Genomic DNA, 22,926 nt, shown 5'->3' on the forward strand with positions numbered 1-22,926 from the left:
TTTCATCCCACATAAGAGCTTGAAATCAAAGCCTTTCTGCAATACCTTAAAGAAAAGTTAGCCACTTTCACACCAGTATTGCTACTTTTTCTGTCCACTGAAAGACTAATGTGTGAAACTAAGGAACTAATATTGTCTAAAATAATGAGGAAGGCATCTCAAAAGCTATTATTACAGGAAATACATTTTTTATCTGAGATGGAAAGCAAATACACACGCTAATAGTACTAAAGTACTAAAGAGGTGCTCTGCTTCATTGTGTAAGAAATCAGAAGTTAATGAAACTCCTGGACAGATTATAAACAGTCATCTCCTCTTTTATGCTTCCTTGTTACTGTGTTCTTACTAAAAGAAAGCTGAAGGCTGCTCTAGGAGGATGGATGGATAGCTGTGAAAGTTCCTTCCAAAATTATACCTATTGGTGTTGCATGCTACCCATTCCTCTATGCTTGAGGGCTCCTACACCTATTTTCAAAATCCCAGCATCCTGCTGAAAAATTGACAGCTAACTTATGCAGATTTGAAACAGTGACATCTTCCATGGCAACCCAGGAAAAAAAGCAAAGACAGTATGGCCTTGAGGCATGTGCTATACCATTATCCTGATATATGGTCTCTTCTAGTTTGTGAGTAGAGGGGAAAGATGGTATGGGAGGACATTCTGCACTCATTCAATCTCACCCTACTCTGGATTTAACGCTGTAGTTTGTCCTTCAGTACTGCGTCTAATAACAGAATTTGGACTTGGAGAAAACATTGTGGAAAAATTGGTAAACATAAAACCATCGTTTGTGGGTTTCTGGCTCAAAAATCTGTTGTTAACATCAAACTTTCATCCCTCATATGCTGGCTTCTGGTAGATGACATCCAAAAGCAAACTGCACCAGAGACATCCACCCACAGCAGCCTCGGAGCTAGTCCATCATCCCTAAAGATCTCCTTGGCAGAAAGCTCTCATGGGAGTCTCTTCACTCGTTATAAGGAATCTGAATTATTTTTACAGCAAAAAAACAGCTACAAGTGTCCTATTACTAGTTAGTATCCACTTGGATAAAATACCACAGTCTTTTGTCTCTTGAGTGAAAAGCTGGGTATAAAGAATCAGTGCCAAAAAGAAAAACGAATGATAAAAGAGATTATCCCCACATATTGAAGAAATTTTCCAAGGCAAAAACAGCTAAACTTCTCACAGATAAGAGATAAATTGGAATAAACAGCTGTCAGTGTAAAATAAATATCCTGGATAATGTGCAGGACAGAAATAACTACAGCATCATCAAACTCCTTTCTTCACTTTATTTAGCTGTTCTTGCATGTAGCTCTCAATCTTTGCACTGCTTTAGTTAGCAGAGCATTTATTTTTGATTCAGCTGCATTTGTTAAGACTGTAACAATGAAAGGCATTTCCTGAGAAGCTGCAAGGATGAGCAGAAAGAAAGAACAACAGCTAAGGAAATATGGGACCCTAGTAGTGCTTTTCATCTTCCAAGTTCAGATTTTTGGTTTTGATGTTGATAATCGACCTACAACAGATGTCTGCTCGTCACACACTATTTTACCTGGACCAAAAGGTGAGGAAAATCAGGTTACTAATGCTGAGACCAATAGTGATAGAGGCTGTTTTTTTGAAAAGAGAAATGTGGAGGGCTTGCAGTATGGGATGTGGATGAAAGATCTCGGACTGCTGTCTGTAAAAACATCTAGAAAAGTGAAACTCTAACGGGGGAAAATGGCAGAGCAAGGAGATTTGAATTTGTTTTCTTCTTCAGTTACATATTCTCACGTATTTTCATATAAATTAAATGCGTCTTTTTTCAATTTTCTCCAGCCACATAAATCTTCTCTTACTTCTTGTATTCCTCACACAACCAGTACTGTTAGTAGCCATAAATTGAGGAACTTTGTCTGAAAGAAAGCACCTATTCTGAACTGTTAATAGCTCACTCTGCATATAGTTGGAGAGAGAAGTGCAAAATTTAAAATGACTGTAATGACATTATTTCCAAGTGCTTACCTGTAAGCAGAGTTCTGCTGCATTCATTCAGACCTGATCCAGCAGCTCCTGTTGAATTAAACAGGACCTTCACTACAGACCTCAAGAAAAACTCGATCAGCTCTGGTGTGTGCATTTCTTTTATCTTCAAAATTCTTTGCAAATATATAAAAGCAAATTTTCTGCATTAACTTGCATTTTGTATAATGTATCTAATGTCAGTGCAGTTGCCTGAAGGCACCACAGCTGAAAATTAGGACTATGACATACAAATCTATCTTGCAGCGACAGATCTAAAATCTATACTCAACACTACAGCTATTGCAGTTTGAACTATTGCCTTCTTTTAGCAATTCATTGTATTTTTCTATAGGCATCAGAATAAGAGAAAAAAATGCAACTGATTTAAATTTTAAGCAGAAAAAAAGATTATCAAGTCAAAAGTATTGCTCCAGACTAATTTGTTTTTATGATGGATTATTCAAATGCATGTTGCTTAAAGGACTATTTTTAATCAGCAAGTTAATTTCTTTATGATTACAATTCAAGCTTTAGCTTTTGCTGCCACAGCATAAATGCAGAGAGATGTAATGATCCCGAAGGGAGCAAGTAGAAGTTTGTTTAATTAATATATGAGTAATGTGAGGCTGAAGAACAAAGTTTGACAGAATTGTGTTTAACAAGTCACACGGCTAATGACTTGGTCTTTGGACAGTGTGAGAGTAGTGGGATTCCAGTTGGTTTCTCTGGTCTAGCTGTGACAGAGAGCATTTAAAGGTTAGATATGATTCTCTGCAAGTGTGATACTGAGAAAATCAGGATTTAGCCATTATCAGTTCTACTGCTTCCTGGCTGATAATAAGATACAAGAGGAGCCAAACATCTATTGGCAGGGTCCTCACTATCACTCTAAAATTACATTACCATAGCCAAGATCTATGACTGTTAAAAGTGTTGAGCAAATCAACTCTAAATTACTGGCTCAAATCCACTGCAGATCATCAGAAGTTAATGTGATATGATCCTATAGCCTCATTTCAGTCCCTACCAGATCTGAGCTCATCCAAGGCAGCTATAAGCATCTCTCAATGAGCAGACTGATTGACTGCCAGTCATCTGGGCAACTACAGATTGAGCAGGCTAGGTGTGTGACTACCCTGCTATTCCTCAGGCATTCCCTCTAGTTGATGATGATACACGTTGACCTAATATGACAGAAGAAAGTCTGTTCTGATCCAGTTTTCCTCTAACTGTCTTGTGCCTAAGGACTCAGAACACAGGATCCAAGCCTAGGACCACACAACAGCCACAGGCAACACTTTGCTGCTCAGACGATAGTTAAACCCTGACAATGGACAAACCTCTGACTTCCATTGCTGTAAGGTTTATTTTCTGTGCTCTATTTATTATGCTCCTTTGTTAACCATTTGCCTCTAATTTGCTCAGGGTCTTCAGCTATGGTGGAACACAGTGGTGTTCTCACAAGATAGAGATGCTGAGCTTCCATAGTACATTGGTCAGCTTCTCCTACCACTACAAGCCAGGTTGCTGTTGCAGCAACTTCCTTCTACATGGCATTAGTATCTAATGGAACTAAGCACCTAGAACTGTAAAGAACTAAAGAGTTTTGAATAGCTTTGCAAGGCTGTGGTAGCTTCATTAAGCTAGATTAGGCTATGAGTGAGATTGGCCTTGGTACTACACAGCAGCAGTGCTGCTTTACCTATCACACAGCAAGGAAGGTGAGAAGGCTGAGGGAGAAGTGAGAATATTTGTAGAGATTCTGAACTTGTCACCCTTTGTTTCTTGTACCGTTAAAGGTTTCATTACTCACTTCATCATCTAGGCATTCACAGTTGCTACAAGACCAAGCACTTGACATTTCTGCATTCTCACCCTACAGATCACCTGTTCGGTGTCCTGAAAAACAGCTGCTGCTTGTACAAGCTGCTTGTAACTTGTCCAGGTTAATTTGTGTAAGACAAATTCTTCCCCTTCAGAAATATACCCTTTTTTATGCTTAGACTTGGGGTGTCACATGGGAAGTATGATATGAGCGATGAGATGAAAAGAAAGGGTAATTCCGGATTGATTATCAGGAAAGTCTTCATACCTATTGTGCTGCACTCTCGCGCTCCTGAAGAGAACCAGCAGAACCAGAAAACACACAGCTAGAAAATACTCTGGAAGGATACAATCTCCCAGGAACAGAAGGAAGGCAGTAGACGTCCTTTAAGTCTTTTGCACTTTGAGTTACTACGATGAAAGTCTATCTGAACAAAACAGGTCAGAATCAGAAATGAATAGGAGTTTCAGCCTGACCTCTGCTGGTGAAGTGTGATACAAAACCAGCCCTCTCAGTCCCCTACATCTGCTGCTTTGCCGTCAAGTTGAAAGCAAAGGAAAATGAAAACTGTTTTGACAGAATTATGGAAAGAAAATTTATATATTTTCAACCCAGAAAGAAAAAAAAAAAAAAAAAGAAGAGAAAAAAAACTTAAAAAAAAGGAAAAGCTGTTACTTCTCTTCCAGTCTCCTTTTCTATGCAATGCTCAAAGGTCTCAAAAAGAGAATTATTTCAATGAATGTAGCCCCAGTGCAATGGCTGTCTTGTCCTGCCTTCACGAAAAAGCTGTTGAGGTATGTCACAAACTGGCTGGTACAGGAGCTAAAAACAGAAATCTGAGAAGCAATTTCTTAAACCCTTATTAAAATACAAAAAAAGAGAAGCAAAATGTACAAATACATTTTCAGTACTTGTAACTGATTTTGGTGTTTGACCTGAGATGTTTATGAATGACTTGGATTTAGCTGGAATGGTTTGGTGTAAGATCTCTGAAAATATAAGGTAGGTAATGCTTATTCACAGTAGATTAAGTAGGACAATAATGACCAAATTCTGCACTCATTAACTTCTTGGATTCACACAAAACCAGATATAGCATAAATAAAGCAATGAATGTTTCAGGGAAGCCAATTGCTTAGACTAGCAAGGTAGTCATGGCCCTGTAGCCTCCCAAGCCTCAAAATAGGCTGGTGGCTGCTGCTTTGAGAGGAACTGTGGGGAAGCAGCAGTTAATGCTATGAGAGAAAAAGCACCAGTTGTTGGTCCATGCTTTGGCCACAATAAATGAGTCATCAACAATATTGTGAAGAAAAATGCCAAGGCTAAAACTTCAACTCCTAAACTCTCATCAAAAGTAGGAACAGGGGTAGAAGAAGAATAGGGATGGCTTTACACAAGTGTGGAACGGAGACTGCAGTTGATTTCACGTGGACTTGTGGGAGCTCAGTGTTCCTGAAGTTTGACTCTAGATCTTGCTATCTGTCCCAGGTCCCAGCTCATTTCCTTTGAAATCCAGACACAGGACTTCAAAGGCCTTGAGTAAGATCCAAGTTGAAAAACTGGAATGAGATGAATACTGAAGAATACAAAGAGTTTCCCATAGCAATTCAGATGTAAAGTGTTTCCTTACTATTATTTTTGACAAATGGTGCTTATAAACTCTATGACATTGGCTAGCACCTCAAAATAGCATTTACTGTGGTCTCCTGTATAGCTGTTCATCTCTTAGCTTTAATTGTTCTTATGCAATTCCACTCCTGGAAAACCTAAAACTCTCTCAGAAACCAGATATGCTGCTATCCACATTTCCTTCCAAAAATAAGAAACGCCTTACCACATCCTATAGGCTGCTCAAACCTATAACTAAGCTTCCCTCTTAGCGCCTCATGTTTGATCTGAAAAGCAGCTCATAATCAACACATAATTCTATTTTTTACACATTTTTACCTTCAAATATTTTAGCACATGCTAAGCTTCTTAAGTTTTTCAGCCTGAGCTACAAAGCATGCAGGAGGGCACTTAAATGCAAATTCAAAATATACTGGGTTTGTATTTCTTACCAGTGTAGGTTTGATTCCTCATTCAGACCATTGTAGCCTATGGGTCTTTGAGATCACATCATAACGGTGGGAGGTCCGGTTTGGAACCTTAAACTGGGACAAATCAAGTGAAAGGAGTATCGGAAATAATACAAATTATTACTGTGCTATTAGGGACACAATATATATCCTGTTCATGCACAAAGGCCCACAGTTTCAAGTAATACAAGTCAGCAGAGCTCCACTGACCCTACTAAGAATTTGATTCTGACTCATGAAATGCAATAGAATGAGGGGCTATTTCAAGTGAAGTCAATGGATGTTTAGAAGCAGAAAACAGAAAAGTGAGCAGAGAATCCAATTTATTCTCGAGATTCTTTCCACTTCAGCAGGAAAAGTGACTGAGTCTCCGTTCTCTAACGGAGATGAGTGAAAAAAGATAAGAACCCGTGAGCAAAACACTTATATTTCTCCTGGTACAAACCAGTGGTACCAGTGCAGCACTACATGTTTCCTGCAGGGCATGAGGAAGAGCGGCTGCAACTGAAGTGACGCCCTATAGCTGGATGAGGCAGTCAGGTTCTTTTCCAAAAAGGGAGAGCCATCACTCTGACCATAGGGTTCTACCTTCCCCTTGTACTGGCTCAACTGTTTATTCATGAGACTTCTCACTGAGCTAATTCAGCTCACTAAAAATGGGTATGATAAGCATTATTAGTGTTTCCCTTCTCATTTTCATAATTCATTAAATGCAGGGTGAGATGAGTGCTCAAAATCAGACAGAGTGGGAGGGAAATATGCAGGTCAGTGCTGAGGGCTGGTGGGAAGAGGAATGAGGCAGGGACATTGTGTTGAATCAACTCCAGACAGATGACTTCATTTAGTTCCAAGACAGCACAAGAAATCCTGTCCTCACTTGTCATATATAGCTTGGAAACAGGAATCCCCACAGCTACGGGAAATTTGCTAAAGATCTAAAGGACACTGAAAGTGAAATTAGAGGAAATCTTGAGGCTTTCCATTGACGTAGCTATGACACACTTATGCAATGGAAAGACAAACTATTTTATTTGTTTATTTCTTAGAGTCGGTGACTCCCTCTGGTGACCAAACCTCTCAAATGGATTGTACGCATGCAGGTGCTGCAGAAGCTTAGTGAGTGCAAAGCTTTCCCAAGGCAGTCAGTTAATCCTGGAAAAGCTTCAAAGCTTCAGAATTATACAGGTCATTATTCCTTTATTTTAACATTCAGCGCAGTGGCATCACCTCACCTCCCCACAGTGTCTGCAGAAAAGGAGAGGGGCCCCGTGCCTGTAGCAGGACTCCAGGCATGAACCACGGAGAACAGCAGAGCTTGTAACGTGATCACAGGGTACAGCCACATGGCATACTGTGTATAAAGCCTCTGTGGTGGGGACTCATTGCCTAGAAATGCTAAATGCATCCAAGGCAAGTAGTGCAAAGCACCATGTCCAAAAAAAAAAAAAAAAACAAGGTTAACCACACTCTCTCCCTGCAGCATATCAGCCATGACTCAAGACTTCTCTACTTTTTTCAGATTTGGGCTTTAGCCTACCAAAAGAGGATTTTCTGTCATTTTACAAGGTAGTTATGCCCTGGAGCATGGAGGTAGGTACCAGGGACTGTGATGTGTGCTAAATGAGTTCAGATAGTGGCAAAGAATAGGACACTAAACCTAAGACAGACCCATACAGTCTTCTTGGTCTTTCTGCTTCACAGGATGCATTTTAATTGATTCACTGTAAAAGAAAGGCTTAGAGAACACTAGCATCTATGGAGTATTTTTGGTCAGGAATGAAGAACTGCAGCTAACTCAGGCTGTGATTTGTCAGCACACATGGAAAACTCTCAGTTAAATCCAGCTGGAGGGTTTTGTGTGCTCCCGGAGACAAGCCTGATTCCAGCTCAGCAGTTCCAGCTTTAGACCCCACACAGCCTGCAGAATTGCAGTCATGCTGTCATGGGGCTGCATCCACATAAACATAAGTGAACTGTTTAACCTGAATACTTCCTCCATTTGCGAGTACAAATCAGACAACAAAAGACTTATTTGAGGATAGAGCACAACAGTGTCAAAAAGGAAAAGGATCTGGGGGTAATGGTGCATGGCAAGCTGGACATGAGACAGTAATGTGCTCTTGCAGCCCAAAAAAGCCAACTGTATCTGGGGCTGCATCAAAAGAAACGTGGCCAGCAGGGCAAGGGAGGTGATCCTGCCCCTCTGCTCTGTGTTGGTGATGCCTCACCTGGAGTACTGCATGTGAGATGTGGAGTCCTCAGTACAGGAGACACATAGACCTGTTGGAACGCATCGAGAAGAGGGCGACAAAAATGATCCAAGGGATGGAACACCTCTCCTATGAGGATAGGCTAAGAGAGCTGGGGATGTTCAGCTTGGAGAAGGCTCCAGGGAGACCTGAGAGAAACCTTTCAGTATCTAAAGGGGATCTACAGGAAAGAAGGGGGCAGACTCTTTAGCAGTGTCTGTGTCATAGAACAAGGGTTTCAAGCTTAAAGAGGTTAGATTTAGGTTAGATATAAGGAAAAGTGTCTTTTACAGTGAGGGCGGTGAAGCAGTGGAACAAGTTGTCCAGAGAGATGGTGGAAGCCTCATCCCTTGAGACTTTCAAGGTCATGCTGGATGGAGCTCTGAGCAACCTGATCTAGCTGTGCATGTCCCTGTTCATTGCAGGAGAGTTGGACTACATGACCTTTAAATGTTCCTTCCAACTCTAAGAATTCTGTGATTCTATGATTCAATGATTCTATGATGTTTAAAATCTGTGACATAGAAGTTAACCAGCTCGCAGGAATATGAACAAAGAAGAGTGATGGTCTTGCTTCACCTGTTTGCTACAGGTGCTCCCTCCATGCTTCAGGTGCTAATGTAATGCATTATCTGAGATCCTTGCAGCAACAGTTTTAAGGTTACAATTTGCTAACTGGATTAAAACGTAACCTGATACTTCTCCAAATGTACAGCAGCACAAAGGAAAATTTAAATTCCAGGCATAGATTAAAACATATGAGGATCAGAACTTTTTTTTTCCCTGTAAGACAAGTCACAGAGCACAAAGCACAGCAGTACAACAATTCAAACACTCTGACCAGAGCACAGATTTGGAATTCTGTCAAATTAAAAAAAAAATAAAAAACCTAAAAAGTGTCTACTACAGTGAAATGCTGTCCACATGAAGTCCAAGAAGGAAAGGAACGATACTTATTAGAAATTAGAGAGAAAGCCAACTCAACCCCGTTCAAAACAAGGTCAACCAATCTTTCACAGTTTCTCCTATCTCCTTGCAAATCACAGCAGAACCACAAGGGGGGAGCATAACCCAAGAATTCACATTTCTTGCCAAAATTTGACATCACACAATACCTACAATTGGGCACAATGGATTGATAATTGTAACACCATATTATCAAGCATTTGGTTTAATTCATTATTAAATTAACAATGAAATGGTACCACTCATTAATACTGTTGGCTTCTATACTTGCCTATCCATACTCAGATGTGATTTTGGAGGAAAAGCAGAATTGTCCTTCTCTTACAGACAGGCAAATTCATCTTATTTCCATTTCCAGAGTATGGGAACTAAGGCAGAGCACGGTACGCCACTTTATGCAAAGATGAAACAGGTGACAGATCCTCCTGCCCTGTTCCTTAGGTTTTCTCATGGCTTGAGCAAAAACTAGGACCTCGTAATTTCCCCAAGTGTCCAGAGCAAACTTTCCCACACCTTTTACCCCTTTAACTTGCCAGCTCTCAGTCTAATGATTGACAAGCAAGAACCGAACTTCATCTCTGGCAGCCTCATGTGTGCAAAACTTGCTCCAAAGTTCCTCAGAAAAAAGCCACTGCAGCTTTTATTGGCTCTGTATGGTAGCTGAGATAGAAAGAAAACACATTTGAAAAGTAATCACAGCTTCTGTGCTGGTATATTGACTTTCTTCCCAGGGCTCTAAGATTAAGTGTCTAAGCAATATTTCTTAATAAATAAATAAATAGATAGATAGATAAATAGATAAATAAATAAATAAATAAATAAAAGCTTTTTTCTGTAGAAAACAACAGTCTCAACAGAGTCCTTAACCCAACAGAGCAGTCTGTGAGACATACAGAAGGTAATTCGCTGGGCTAACAGGTGGTGAGGACTGCCAGGGTTACAGGTGGAATTTGAAAGGTTCACAAGAATCTGGTTTGCTCTCCCACATGACACAGGCCAAAGAAATTCTCTTGGCTGTTTCTAAACCAGAGCCAGAATTGCAGCATATTGCATGTACATAAGGGAATTCATTGCAAGGTAAGGACTGGAAGTGAAGCCTCTTAGGTGTGCCTCCCCTGTTGGAGAGCATGGCCCACTTTCTAAATAACCTCATGTTACCTTCCTAGTCAGAATTCATCCAGCTTTTCCAGTCTTTGAATCACACCCTGATTCCTTTCTATTATCACACATTTCCTCCCCTGCATGGGTTTGCAGACTATGATCACATCAGCTCTTAACCTTTTCCTGGAACCATGTTTTACAAGGTCTTTGTCAGCCTCTGGGAATCTTTTCTGAATTTCTATCCTACTGAGAAGTGACTCTTACAGTTTTCTCAAGGGCTTCATAGCTGGGTTTGGAAAGGACAATTGCTCAGTTTCTCAATCGTAAGTGATGCTTACACTGAGGTAAACAGCAAAATTAAACTGCAAATTCTCTGGCTCTGCTGTTTGATGACCTCTAGGCAAGAACTCAGTACAAGCAGGCATCCTTCCATCAGCTTGAGGCTCAGACTTACAGCCTCATCACAGCTTCAAGAAGCTTGGCTTTTGGAAATATACATGGATTTCTCAAGTATCTTTGAAGAATCAGTAAGAATAAAAAGACATTTAAAAATTCTCCTGTTGGCTGTTCATAAGCTTTTCCCTTCCAGTTTTGTCCTGTGGCAGCTGGTGTTGAAAACAAAGCAGCCAAGTGTACCAGCACACAATATGCCATGTGTCTTCCCTGTCCCTTCCTCTAAGGAGCATTTCCTCCCCCAGCTCAGCCTTGCATCACCTTCTATTTGGACCATTGCACCACCCCCTAGGACACCCTGACTAATGGGGTGAGCCTGATCTCCTCCAAAGGGTCTCAACACTAAAGCTTTCTGTGGCATACAGGGACAAACTCAGTCCAGTCCCCATATCCAACACATAGAGGACCTAGTACTATGTTAACACCCACTACCTCTCATCTCTCATCACCCCATGGAGCATCCCATGACATGCTGCCTGTTGGCTACAAGAGTAGCACAAGGTAAATGAAAAATGAGTGGGTGATGTTTTTCACAAAACAACGAGAGAGGGTACCCAATGAAGCAATCAAACTGAAAGCAACATGGGAAGCTACTTTCTCCCCCAGCACGTAATTAAATCTTTGACCTTTTTGTCTCAGGATGCTATAGAGACAAAAAATATAAATGGGGTTAAAAGGCACAGAACTAATCTTTGCAGGGTAGAATAACCAGTTGCTCTTCACATGTTGACTGGCTGCAGTCCTTCAGCCAGGTAAACCCTAATGACACTGCTCATGGGAACAGTCACCCTCAACACACTCAGTTCCACGAAAGCCTTCTGCTAGGGCTGGAGACGCTGTCCTCAATGAGACAGGTCATTGGTCTTGTCATGTAATACTGCAAAGAGGAAAGATGGGATCTTGGGATCAAAACTAAGAATACAAAGATACAAAAATCATCCCCATTTTCTGTTTTCCTGCATAAACCCAAGAAAAAACTATATGCAGTGTTAAAGTAGATGATATTTTTTACTCATTTCTCATTGCAGTCTTGCTCTTTTAGACTGTAAGCTGCTCAATAATTTCTACAGATATACACAGTAATCCGTGTAACAGGACCTTGATCTCATTTGGGGAAATCTCTGCACTACTGTAACACAGTGAATTTTCCTCCTATAAATACTCTGTGACTAATTCAAAATAAAATTTTGGAGTAACTGTAAAACATGTTTGCTATATTAACATATGCCACCTCTCAAAAAAATGAAGGCAAGACTTCTGCTGTACTAAATGCTATGTCCATGTAAAGAACTATTGCAATACATTTACATTCTTTCTGTTTCTATAGCATCTAAATAGCTTGAACTCAAGAGTCATGAGGAAAATTAATAAACTCCAATTGCTTCCGTTGGCATTTCTCCCAGATTTCCCAATAGGTGAACGCCTGTTTATTTATCTGCTTTACAGTTACTAGGCCTTGAAGAATAAGAGTTGGAGTTGGTGTTATAGAATTCCTACACTGGAACAATTTCTCCAAAAGGGAAAATTTTTAGCTTTTCCTAATAGTCAGATTTGTCAGCTCTTCATTGGAAATGTATCCCATGGCTACTGCACCTTCAATGTGAAATAAAAAGAAATCAGTTTTGAATAAGGGTGACTGTAAACTTGACTTTCTGAGGATGTACTGCTGCATTTACTACACTGGGTGAAATGTATAATGATGTTTTACTTTATGTTTTTGGTGTTTGTTTGTTTGTTTGTTTGTTTGTGAAAGGGGATGATGGTGAAAAAGGAGATAGAGGAGAAGTGGGCAAACAAGGAAAAGTTGGACCAAAAGGACCTAAAGGTATTTATGATGGTTTGTTGGCTATTATTGGTAGATGAATATTAATACAGAATCACAGAATGGCCCATGTTGGAAGGGACCTCAAGGATCATGAAGCTCCAACCCCCCTTGCCACAGGCAGGGCCACCAACCTCCACATTTAATACTAGACCAGGCCGCCCAGGGCCCCATCCAATCTGGCCTTGAACACCTCCAGGGACTGAGCATCCACAGCCTCTCTGGGCAGCCTGTTCCAGCACCTCACCACTCACACAGTAAAGAAATACGTACAACTGCATTTAAGATCAGTGCTACTTAATGCTTTTCATTCCTTTTGCTCAGTGGATTTCACAATGCCTGTCAAACATTAATCAGTGAACCTAACCATGTTCTGAGAGCTTGGTGCAATTCCTGCCAATACATAATGAGAGTCTGACAATAAATGTAAATAGTCACATAATAAACCAGCACATTGACTGCTGCTTTCTCAAGTGGCGACCATGAGTGAGATCCAGAAGACTGACACCCTCCCAGATGATACGTATAATCAGGAAGATTACTGTTACGTTATGAAGTGATCTTTCAGGTGAAAGTGAATTTTGAATCATGATGCTCAGCAAAACTCAGTCTCAGCTGTCCCTCTTTTACAGAAAAGCAAACTGAGGCACACACTGAGAAACGCAGTTCCTCTGATCAAGCAGGAGCATCAGAGCTGAGAGCAAAGAGCATGAGATGTCTCAGGACTCAGCTCTCTTAAATAAATCTCATACCTTCTCAGTTGCCTGAGCACAGCACTCTGCGCCACCAGACAAGACAGCATCAGCCTTGTTTGCATGTATTAACTCCAAAGCGTAAGGTGCCAGTAATGCGGGTAATGCATATCCACATTATTTTCTCCTTGACAGTGGTCTACTATCCTAAGAGTAAGGTTTTCACTTATATAGAATCTTTAAAATTGTCCTGTTATTACTATTATAATAAAAATCTTTTTCATTTTTAAATGCATTCAGAGGACTTCGCATCTTACTTTAATTAGATCAGGTAAGACTCAAGCAGATCAGGTAAAAAAAAAAAAAAAACAGCCAAATCCTTAAGAAGCGTCTTAGTGATGTTATCTTCAGTGTGAAAAGTGAGATTTCCTAAGCTGCGCTCTTATTATCAACCAGCTACTTCAGAACTTACACTGCTAGCCAGTCAGAAAGGCAACCAGTATTTTGGTGCTCCAAGGACTGGGAAGCAAGCACAGTGCAAGCAGCAGGTCCTTACAGGTGCACTTCAGCTTCCAGAAGGATTCCCAGCAAAGCCATGAGAACTTCACCTCCAGAGCAAAGCAAAGGCTTTTGTCTACTGTAGAGAAATAGTAATAAAGTAAAATAATAATAATTTTAAAAAAATGGAACAGAAAAGAGACACACTTCCCAAGCAACTTGCTGATGGTACGGTTTAGTTGTGAAGTAAAATCAACATCTGAATACTCACTAGCAGTTTTAGTTTGTATTTTCTATATGAAAATATGAAGTTTCTGGCAGATGAACAGGCAGTTTTACTAAGCTGCTTTGCAGAGTCCTACTGGTCCCCCAGCAGCTGTGATCTGAGCTGCAGGCAGCCACAACAGACCTGGTTTAAGTGCTTTCCTGGCACTGGAGTCACTTTGCTGTTCCCTGCCAGAAGAGTGGGGATGCCAGCAGCCCTGAGGCTAACAGAAGAGCCTCAGCAGCCCAGGTTGGTACAAGCAAGTCTAAATAAAAGCTAAAGCTGTAAAGCTTGCAATGTGTTCGTGTGTATACTCACACGAGCATGTTTGCTGTGTCTGTCTTACACAGGGACTTGACATGCTCAGAAAAAACAGCAGCAGTAGAGGGGTTGCATTTCGGGGAAGGAACGACAGAAGTCATCCGTACTCTTCCTCATTTTTCTTCTCTCAGGAAACAAAGGAACTGTGGGGGATGTCGGTGACCAGGGAACGCTTGGGAAAATCGGTCCGATTGGAGGAAAAGGTAAGCCCCGACTTGGTAATTTTCTTGTGTTTTTTCTTCAAAGTAAATATGTGTTTTGTATGAGTTCCAGGTATGGAGTATCATCAAATACTGGCTGCAGCTGGTGCTCTCCAAAGAAAATTATGCAGAAAGATCAGTGAATAGAGCTAACTGAAATATTTATGTTTCCCACATGCAATATATCGCTTAATTGGCTAAAAATAGTTTGCTCAATAGGTTAAGAAATCAATCCTTGGAGATGATAGAAGAGAAAGGGGGAAATCTGGGCCTGGTGATAAATAGCACAAATCCTCTGTTACCTCAAAAAGAGAAAGCCAGATTTGTGCCTCTGTATCCAGTGTTGAAGGGCCTGAGCCAATACCCTGCTGCTGCTCAGGATGCCACACCTGCACTGTGCAAGAAGTGTGTAGGATAACAAGGTCAGGAGAGGATTTTAAGAGTTTTAAGAGAGAACTTACATAACAAAGAACAACTACTCCACGTAAATGAAGGTAGACTCCAACTCTACTTGGGTAATCATTCCATGAAATTATTGCTCTAGCATCCTGAAGAAATTAGGTATTCCTTTTAGAGCTGAAGAAGAAGAAATATTACTTCTGCCATAGTGAGATCTGCCTTAGCAGCTCACCAGGGATCTACTATCCTAAGGGGAACTCTGTGGTCTCTAACCAAGCAATTGATCCAGCCAAGCAGGTGAGTGGGTGGAACAACTTATCATGGGAGCTTCTCACACCAGTGCCTTTTAATAAACCTATGATGGCCTCCAGCCAACCCCACTATCAGAGAAGAACAAAAGAATTTGGCCTAGGGGATTCATTTTCAAAACACCCAGACAACTGAAGACACAGATAGCTGTATCTCCTAAGGTGGTTTCAATCACCAAAGGAAACTAGAATGTAAGAATCCCACAAATTGTTTATCTGAAAGTAAACCAATGCTCTAAGCTTTTAAATCAAGCTGTCTGTCAACCCGATTGTACAATTTATTGGCCCTTCGTACGTGGGTCTTTTTTTCTCATTTCCTTTTTCATGCGCAGAAGCAAAGGCCACTAAGTCACTCTTTACACTTACCATTAAACATTCAAATTCTTAAGGAAGCAACCCTGAAATTTCAGCACATAAGTGGGCAGGGTGCCAAGCAATGCTAACTGCAATGCCAGTCAGTTACTGATTTCTTTCTTTAAAAAATACGACCATATAAAAGAATAATCACATCAAAACATAGCTATCAACGAGGGAGAGCATGTATTAACATTAGTTGGCTTCTGAAGGTTTTAATTCATAAAAGAAGAGCTGACATTAATTTCAGACAAAGTCCATCTGCTCCTGAGTTGCACAGCTGAGACTTTTGACAGCTGTCAAATTATAGCTGAGATCATTAAAAAACAGGCTGGTCACCTGTATTTAGATATTAGCATGACATTTGGAGAAGCATTTCCACCATTTTTTTTATGATGTACAGAACTAGAGGAAAGCAAGAGGAAAATAAATCATCTTTCCATAAACTATATCTGAAATGAAACACTGCTCCCTAGTGACCTCATTTTGTGCAGGTGCTAACTGCTGCCCACAAACAGCAGTTGCACACATGAATTCTGAGCCTCAGTACCCACCGGCCTCATCTGTTGCCTTGTCCTGACATGAAGCTGTCAAACCCAGGAAGGTCCTGCAAGGCAGCAAGTGGCCAGGTTTCACCTGCCATAGATTCCTGAGTGCTTGCAGCCTCTCGGGATCATGGTGCAGTTTATATTTAAAGCAGTACCAGGAACCAGCAGCACACAACATGCCTGTGTTATCGGCAAGTTAGTTATTAAAGTGTTCTCACTTATTTTCATTAATCATGGCTTGTTTGACTTGGCGCATTGGCCAGTACAGTACATTAGGCCTTCCTATTAGAAGCACACCACTAATATATTATTAAACAGATTTTTCAGATATGCTCCCCTGACATATGCACCATATGAGATCTGAGAATATATTTTCCTCTTTATCCAGGTGACAAAGGAGCCAAAGGCATATCAGGGGTGTCTGGAAAAAAAGGAAAAGCAGGTATGCTGGGCATCTTTCTCTGAAGAATGCTTGAGTTTGCTTATGCTGGGTTTTCTGTTTCAGGGTTGGTTTGTCTAGAATTTTACAAAATGTTGAGGCCCACAGACAAACTTCAGAATGGGTGAAACAAACAGGAAGAGTGTGAAAAGTTTTGTTTAGCAAAATAAGGCTAGCGACATGAGTGATGGTGATGCTACACAGAATAGAGAGAACCTATATAAATGAATGGGCAATGGTTAATAACATAAAACTGAATGCATCAACAGGTAAGGAGAAGTTTAACACTGAAAACTGGAAAGTTTCTGAATACCAAAGGAATGAGCTCTTTTAATAGTCTTCTCTTAGAAGCACCGAGACAAAAATGTATGTAATTTTAGAAATATCATAATTTGTTGTCAAATGAATGCAACACATTGGCTTACAGGAGGAGAGTTCGGATTTGATCACCCAGAAGGTTCTTCTCAGTCCTAATAACCATGGGTGTTTTCCCACCTTCAGTGTCCAACTGTGTTCATTTTTAAGGCATTCCATATTGTTCATCAGATTGGCTTTAGTGAGAAACCATCACCAACTTGTTTTCTTCCTGAGAATTACAGAGGAAGAAACAAACCCTATATCAAGTCAAATTTCAGTTTAAAAGCCAAAAATACAACCTAGACTTCGGTGCTTGACAGCTACTGATTATTTGAGTTGGCATCAACTATTTCTGCTGTACCACAGCTGCATTCAGCTAACGTGGTCCATCCAACAAGGCTTTTCCAATCCCACCTCAATGCCTACTTCAAATAAGCTTTTACTGAGAAAACAGTGGTGAAGTTGTTTCTATCAGAAGTCTAGGGGATTGCTGCTGTCAGTGGATGCAAAGGTGCAAAAGGATACATTTATCATTCAGATGTAACACTGTGAGATCATCAGGGTAAACCACACATCCACAGTCAGATGGACGTGATAATAAGAAGGGCACTGAATGTGTAAATGCTACACTGATAAGGGTGGAAGGAAGATAGCAAACCCTTTCTCTTCAATATATATATATATATTTCTGAACAGATAAATTCTCTGTCCTTTGTATTGCAACAGGCACAGTCTGTGATTGTGGAAGGTACCGGAGAGTTGTTGGACAACTGAATATCAATGTTGCTCGGCTTAACACATCCATCAAGTTTGTAAAGAATGGTAAGGATCATCATGTATTTGATGTGATTTATTTGGGTCTTACAACATTTATCACAGCTGTTCTCCCCCTACTGCTGTTCTACAGCAGCATACAGGCCAAGACAGAGGGTCCCACTGTGCAAGGCACTCCAAAAACATACAGAAAAGGAAGTCTGGCACCCGTAAGAATATAAGCAGCTGGTGAAAGCAACTACAGTACAACAATGATCAATGGCACAGCAGAAATAATCATGACAGAACAAGGCACAGCTTGCTAACTGCCTCAGCATTTTCAGCCTGCTCACCCTCAGACTCACTGGCCATTCACACAACAAAAGGGAAAATGTTGTGCCAATCTGATCCACAGAGCCAGAAAAAGCACTAGAAACTTCTTCATCTTGCTGCTGCTGCATTCATTCACGGTGCTCCTCTCATGCCTCCCTTCACTGAAAGAATCTTTCTCTGTAATAAGAGAGATAACAACACCCCAAAGACATGGGTTGTAACAAGTCATGTCTATAGGCAGTGCTGACAGCAGGACAGTGCAAAATGCCCCTCTTGAAAGGAAAGAAGAGCATTTCCTGTTGTAGCAGAGATTTTGGAAAGGCTCCACAACCACTTCTTGGACTCAGTCTAATCTGGATATTAAATGTGTCTGAGGCCATTCTCTGGCTCTATGGGCAACTGGCACACTCCCATCTGTATTGCTAAATCCTACAGAATTGACTGGTCCTCTGCTAACTCCTCGACTGTTTCTGGAGTAGCTCCAAAACTCGGGGATTGTTATTTGCCTGCAGCCAAAGCTGTGACTAGGACTACTCCAGCAATCCAAGAGCAGGGACAAACTAGAACCAGCTATCCAGGAATGCTTCTTGGCACTGCTTAATTCACTAAGATATCTGCTGCCTGAGAGATCTGTCTTTTAAAGTTGCTGAGCAGCCACACTTTCCTTCCTATTCAGTGTCTCTTAGTGGCTACATCAGCTGTGAACAACAGGCACTATTTAAAACAACTTATTTTAGCAGTCTCTTTGACTTTCATCTACAACGAAAAGGCCCCAGCTATTCAACTCCCCCATGTTCCTATCTCACAGCATTCTTTCACAATCTAGAGCACAATATGGCAATAGTATACAAAGCAACCAGGGTGATCCAGAGTTATTCATTGCTACTTGTCCATTCAGCATGCCTTGATTTGGTAACTTCACAGATGTCCAGTAGAAAACATTCACAGAGGACACATGCCACTCAGGACTGAATGTGTGTAAGGTTCTTGTCATTCCTACTGGTAGCATCAGTCTCCGATCATGTCTTTATTGTTCACTCTAAATTCAGTGGTGGGAACAATTTACCTATCTTCCTTTTATTAATGCTAATGTAAAAACCATTTTCTAGTCATGGTGGAACAGAAGAACCTTCAGTCACTGTTGAAATGCCATTAAAGATTTATTTTTCTCTTTTAAAGTTATAGCAGGCATCAGGGAGACGGATGAAAAATTCTACTATATTGTCAAAGAAGAGAAGAATTACAGAGAGGCCGTGATGCACTGCAGGGACAGAGGAGGAACATTGGCCATGCCTAAAGATGAGGCAACCAACGCCCTTCTTGCTAACTACATCTCCTCAAGTGGCCTTTTCCGAGCATTCATCGGGATAAATGACATGGAAAAAGAAGGGCAGTTTGTATATGCAGACAGCAGCCTGCTGCAAAACTACAGTAACTGGAAGGATGGGGAGCCTCACGACTCCACAGGCCAAGAGGACTGTGTGGAAATGCTCAACACAGGAGAGTGGAATGACTCTGAGTGTCAAGTCACCATCTACTTCATCTGTGAGTTCCTCAAGAAGAGAAAATAAATGTGCAACAAAAGATGTCTGGCACCTTCTGTACACACAATAACCCCTCCTCATTCATCCACTGTAGGGAATGCAGATAAACAAGGATAGGGCTCAATCCAGCACAGACTGGGTTAACCAAGAGTAACTAATGCGATATGGCCATAGTGACCATAAAACCAGCTCAGGTCTGCAGGGGCATCCAGCCAACTGTGAATTTTTATTTCATTTTGATGTATAATTGAGGGTGGTTGGGAAAATTTAAAGCACGTGGAGGCAAACATGATTTCACTAATGCTGTGAAGGACACACTTATCTCTGCTTCTCACTCAATCACCTGCTTGGTTGGCTGAGGTGTGAGGAACAAAGCAATGGCACTTCTGCAGGTCTGCACAGCTTGCCTGCAATCTGAGAACCAAAGAACACTTCTAGCCTCTGATGCCTCCAAAAAACTGTGCAAGAATCTAGAAAAGTCCAACATAAAGAAAACAATACAAAGGAAGCAAAGCCACTGCTGTAGGCTGTAAACAAACAGTGCAGAATTTGCTGTCAGAGCCTGGCTACTCAGTTATCCACATCAGCATGTTCATAATGGATCAGATTTTCATATCGTTGCTAATACCAAAGGAACACATTCCTGCATACAGTGGAAGAGCTCACATTCACGTGGCTTCTACGACACCACTGCCAGGACTGTTCTGAAGTCCAGGATGCTCCTGAGACACAGCATCCGTTTTACCGTCAGAAGTGAGCCTGTTTATTGTTAGTCTTTCCTCATGCTGCTTAAAAGTCTCACCTTTCCTCACAGCAGGAGATGCTAGTAAAGACTCCCGGTTCTCTGCAAGAAAGTGTAGATTTTCTCCCCCACTTGGGACTAAAAAGGGAAAAATGCTATCTGGAAGCTGAGAACACTGGGCACTAGTCATAGTGCAGCCAATGCACACTGTAGGTCACTTTCAGCATTGGTTGCAAAATGTTTCTCTGGATATAAAGAGCTGGACATGAAGGCAGTCCCATCAGCGAGCAATACAGAGGGTCAGCTCTAAGTTTCCCTTCTGCAGCTGTATACAGCATTGCAAAGGCAACAACACAGCTGTCATACTTAGTCAGCCTGCTCTTCGACAGTAAAATCCTCCATACCATCTTCCAGCTGGTAGTTTGCCTTCAAGCTCTTCTCTGAGCAATGGTCAACACCAAAGCATCCCAGGAGACTCTGTGACTCAGAGCTACTTTTCTAAGCCAGTTTATCGGCTACTTGTTCTTCCAGAAAACCATTTGTTGCTACCAGCAGTAAATTACCTGTGTTGCTACACACCCTCCAGGGAACTATTCAGTCCCAAGAATGCAGGTGTGTGACCACATATATTTTCATTGCTTCCCAACTATGCTATGAGCGTACTTCAGCAAACAGGTTTGCTTAGCACAATGTACCTCATCCTGAATTATTCCCTCCCTGAGAATTTATACTCCCCAACATCAAGCACAATTACACTTTTTAGGATCTACTGTAATAAACTTGTTAAATTATTTGGATTTTAGAATCATTAATGATTAGTGATAAAGAATTAATGGAAAAAGTTTCTTGAGGAAAAGTAGTGCCTTTTGTAAGGTCAGGTCCAGACACTCACAGTATGTCAGTTCTTACTAGTCATGAGGAAATGGCACACTGACATTCCAGTGGGTAGACACCATCGCACTTGTACTCACCTTCCCAGACTCCCTATCCTTACCTCTCACCCAAAATGTACAAAAACACGCTTGCCAGATTGGGAGGTGGGGGTGGGGGTCTACATTCTGGAACTGTCTGACCCTATTGGAATCACTGGCAGACAAAAAGCAAACATTCCTTTTATGCTGACAATCATCATTAGTAGGCCATTTTCCTGTTCTTTAAGAGGAACTTTAAAGCTAGGAGGAGGTAAAGCAGCAGAAATACTCTTGCTGTAGGATCAAGTTCTGCCTAAGATTTGACCAGGCTGTCTCCTTCACATACGAAATTAAAGAACAAGTGTCCATTTACCCTTCTAGCAAACAGCAAGTTACAAGTAACCCAGGACTATGCCCGACACATAGGAAGGAATGACTTCCCATGGTTGAGGGAAGTAAGTGACGGACTTGAGTTGGGTTTCTGCAGTGGAAAGGCTGCAACTGCTTCTAGCCTCCATCTCACTGACCACACCAGTTTCACTCTTTTTTTTATAGAAAAAATAAACAAAAACAACCCTTCTAGCCACTGTGCATTCATTGGGCAAGTAGACCCTGGCTGGCTGTTTCTTTGCTAACTACAGAAGAGGGACAGCAGAGGATAACAGCACAGATTTTCAACATACACAAGATCATGTGCTTGTGCAAACCATTCCTGCATCACTGGGTCTCAGTTAATTTTGCCAAGAAGTCTAGCTCATAGGCCAAGCCAAATAAGACACTGCACCATACAGGAAACCTGGCAGGTAAGTCCATATAGCACAGTACCATGCAGACACAAGCTTAAGCTTGCACTAACTCAGATTATAGCTGTGTTTTGCAGGAAAAATATGCCAGTTATAATTAAGAATTTGGGCAAAATCACAGGTTTCATTGCTAGCCAATGGAAAATCACTGTGGTGGGTAAAGGTTCTTAGGTTTCTACATGAAGTGGCTGGATCCAAGAGCACAGGAAATGGTGTCTGACTATTCAGGATTTGTGGTCTGTTGGAGCAGGGTACTTAAACCATTTTACCTAATCCCAATATTATGCTTTTCCCATGTTTTTCTTTTCCTCATACCCAGTCTGAAACTTTCTTGTTTCAATTTATCCCTCTGTTACTTGCACTTACACCAGATACCACTGTGTAGAGGCTTGATTCATTTTCTCAAAGACTCTCCTACAGGTCTCAGCAGACAGCCACCAAGTACATGTAAAGTGACTTCAATAGGCTGAATAAATCCACTTCCCTTACCTCCTCCTCACAATCCTCAGCAGAAAATGCTACAGTTTCCCATGCCTTTTCTGAATGGGGCTGCTTAAAAGTGCACAGTGGCTAGATGTGGTCTAGTAAGCGATGACCAGGAGGAAAATCCCTTTTTCAATCTCCTGGCAGTGCCTTGCTAACACAGTCAAGGGTTCTGTGAGCCTCCTCTGCTGCCAGGCCCCATTCTGTGTCATAGGCAGTGCTGTCTGCCAGATTTCCCAGGGTACTTCTCTATAAAATCAGTCAGCACCAGCCTGTCTCAGTCTAGAGTTCTGCCTTCCTAGCTGCAGGAAACTTTGCATTTGTCCTTGCTGAGCTCCTTAAGGTTCCTGTCAGTCCAACCCTCCAGCCAAGTCAGCTTCCTCTGCATGGCAGCCCTGCCTGTGAGTGTATTGGCTGTTCCCTCCAATTTGGTGGCGTGTGAAACCTAATGAAACTGGACTTTGTCAC

At 41.3% G+C, this 22,926-nt stretch overlaps 1 protein-coding gene and 1 long non-coding RNA gene across 3 annotated transcripts in view; one reads left to right on the plus strand and one right to left on the minus strand.

The window, feature by feature from the left end:
- LOC146544788 (uncharacterized) overlaps nt 1-5,047 on the minus strand; it is a 29,667-nt gene extending 24,620 nt beyond the window's left edge. The window contains exon 1 of the long non-coding RNA XR_014882655.1: nt 2,015-5,047. This is a non-coding gene — a long non-coding RNA (uncharacterized LOC146544788). The remainder of the gene's footprint in view (nt 1-2,014) is intronic.
- Nucleotides 1,133-21,052, plus strand: COLEC10 (collectin subfamily member 10). Of its 2 annotated transcripts, XM_003205244.5 has the most exons (6): nt 1,170-1,571; nt 12,440-12,511; nt 14,416-14,487; nt 16,482-16,535; nt 17,616-17,711; nt 19,155-21,052. In XM_003205244.5, exons 1-6 carry the CDS (start codon nt 1,424-1,426, stop codon nt 19,544-19,546), a joined length of 834 nt encoding a protein of 277 aa, XP_003205292.2. In that variant the 5' UTR covers nt 1,170-1,423; the 3' UTR covers nt 19,547-21,052. The 2 variants fall into 2 exon arrangements, with proteins under 2 accessions (XP_085077738.1, XP_003205292.2); XM_085221612.1 differs by lacking the exon at nt 12,440-12,511 and having other exon boundaries at nt 1,133-1,571.
- Nucleotides 21,053-22,926: the final 1,874 nt, after the last annotated feature.

The sequence above is a fragment of the Meleagris gallopavo genome, chromosome 3, assembly GCF_905368555.1.
Source record: "Meleagris gallopavo chromosome 3, MGAL_WU_HG_1.1, whole genome shotgun sequence".
Classification (NCBI taxonomy): Eukaryota; Metazoa; Chordata; class Aves; order Galliformes; family Phasianidae; genus Meleagris; species Meleagris gallopavo.

Bases quoted from the DNA above. Each gene is read 5' to 3' on its own strand.
- COLEC10 (XM_003205244.5), top strand. From the start codon at position 1,424: ATGAGCAGAAAGAAAGAACAACAGCTAAGGAAATATGGGACCCTAGTA. The intron at 16,536-17,615 runs GTATGCTGGGCA...GTATTGCAACAG, and splicing joins TGGAAAAAAAGGAAAAGCAG to GCACAGTCTGTGATTGTGGA. The intron at 17,712-19,154 runs GTAAGGATCATC...TCTCTTTTAAAG, and splicing joins CATCAAGTTTGTAAAGAATG to TTATAGCAGGCATCAGGGAG.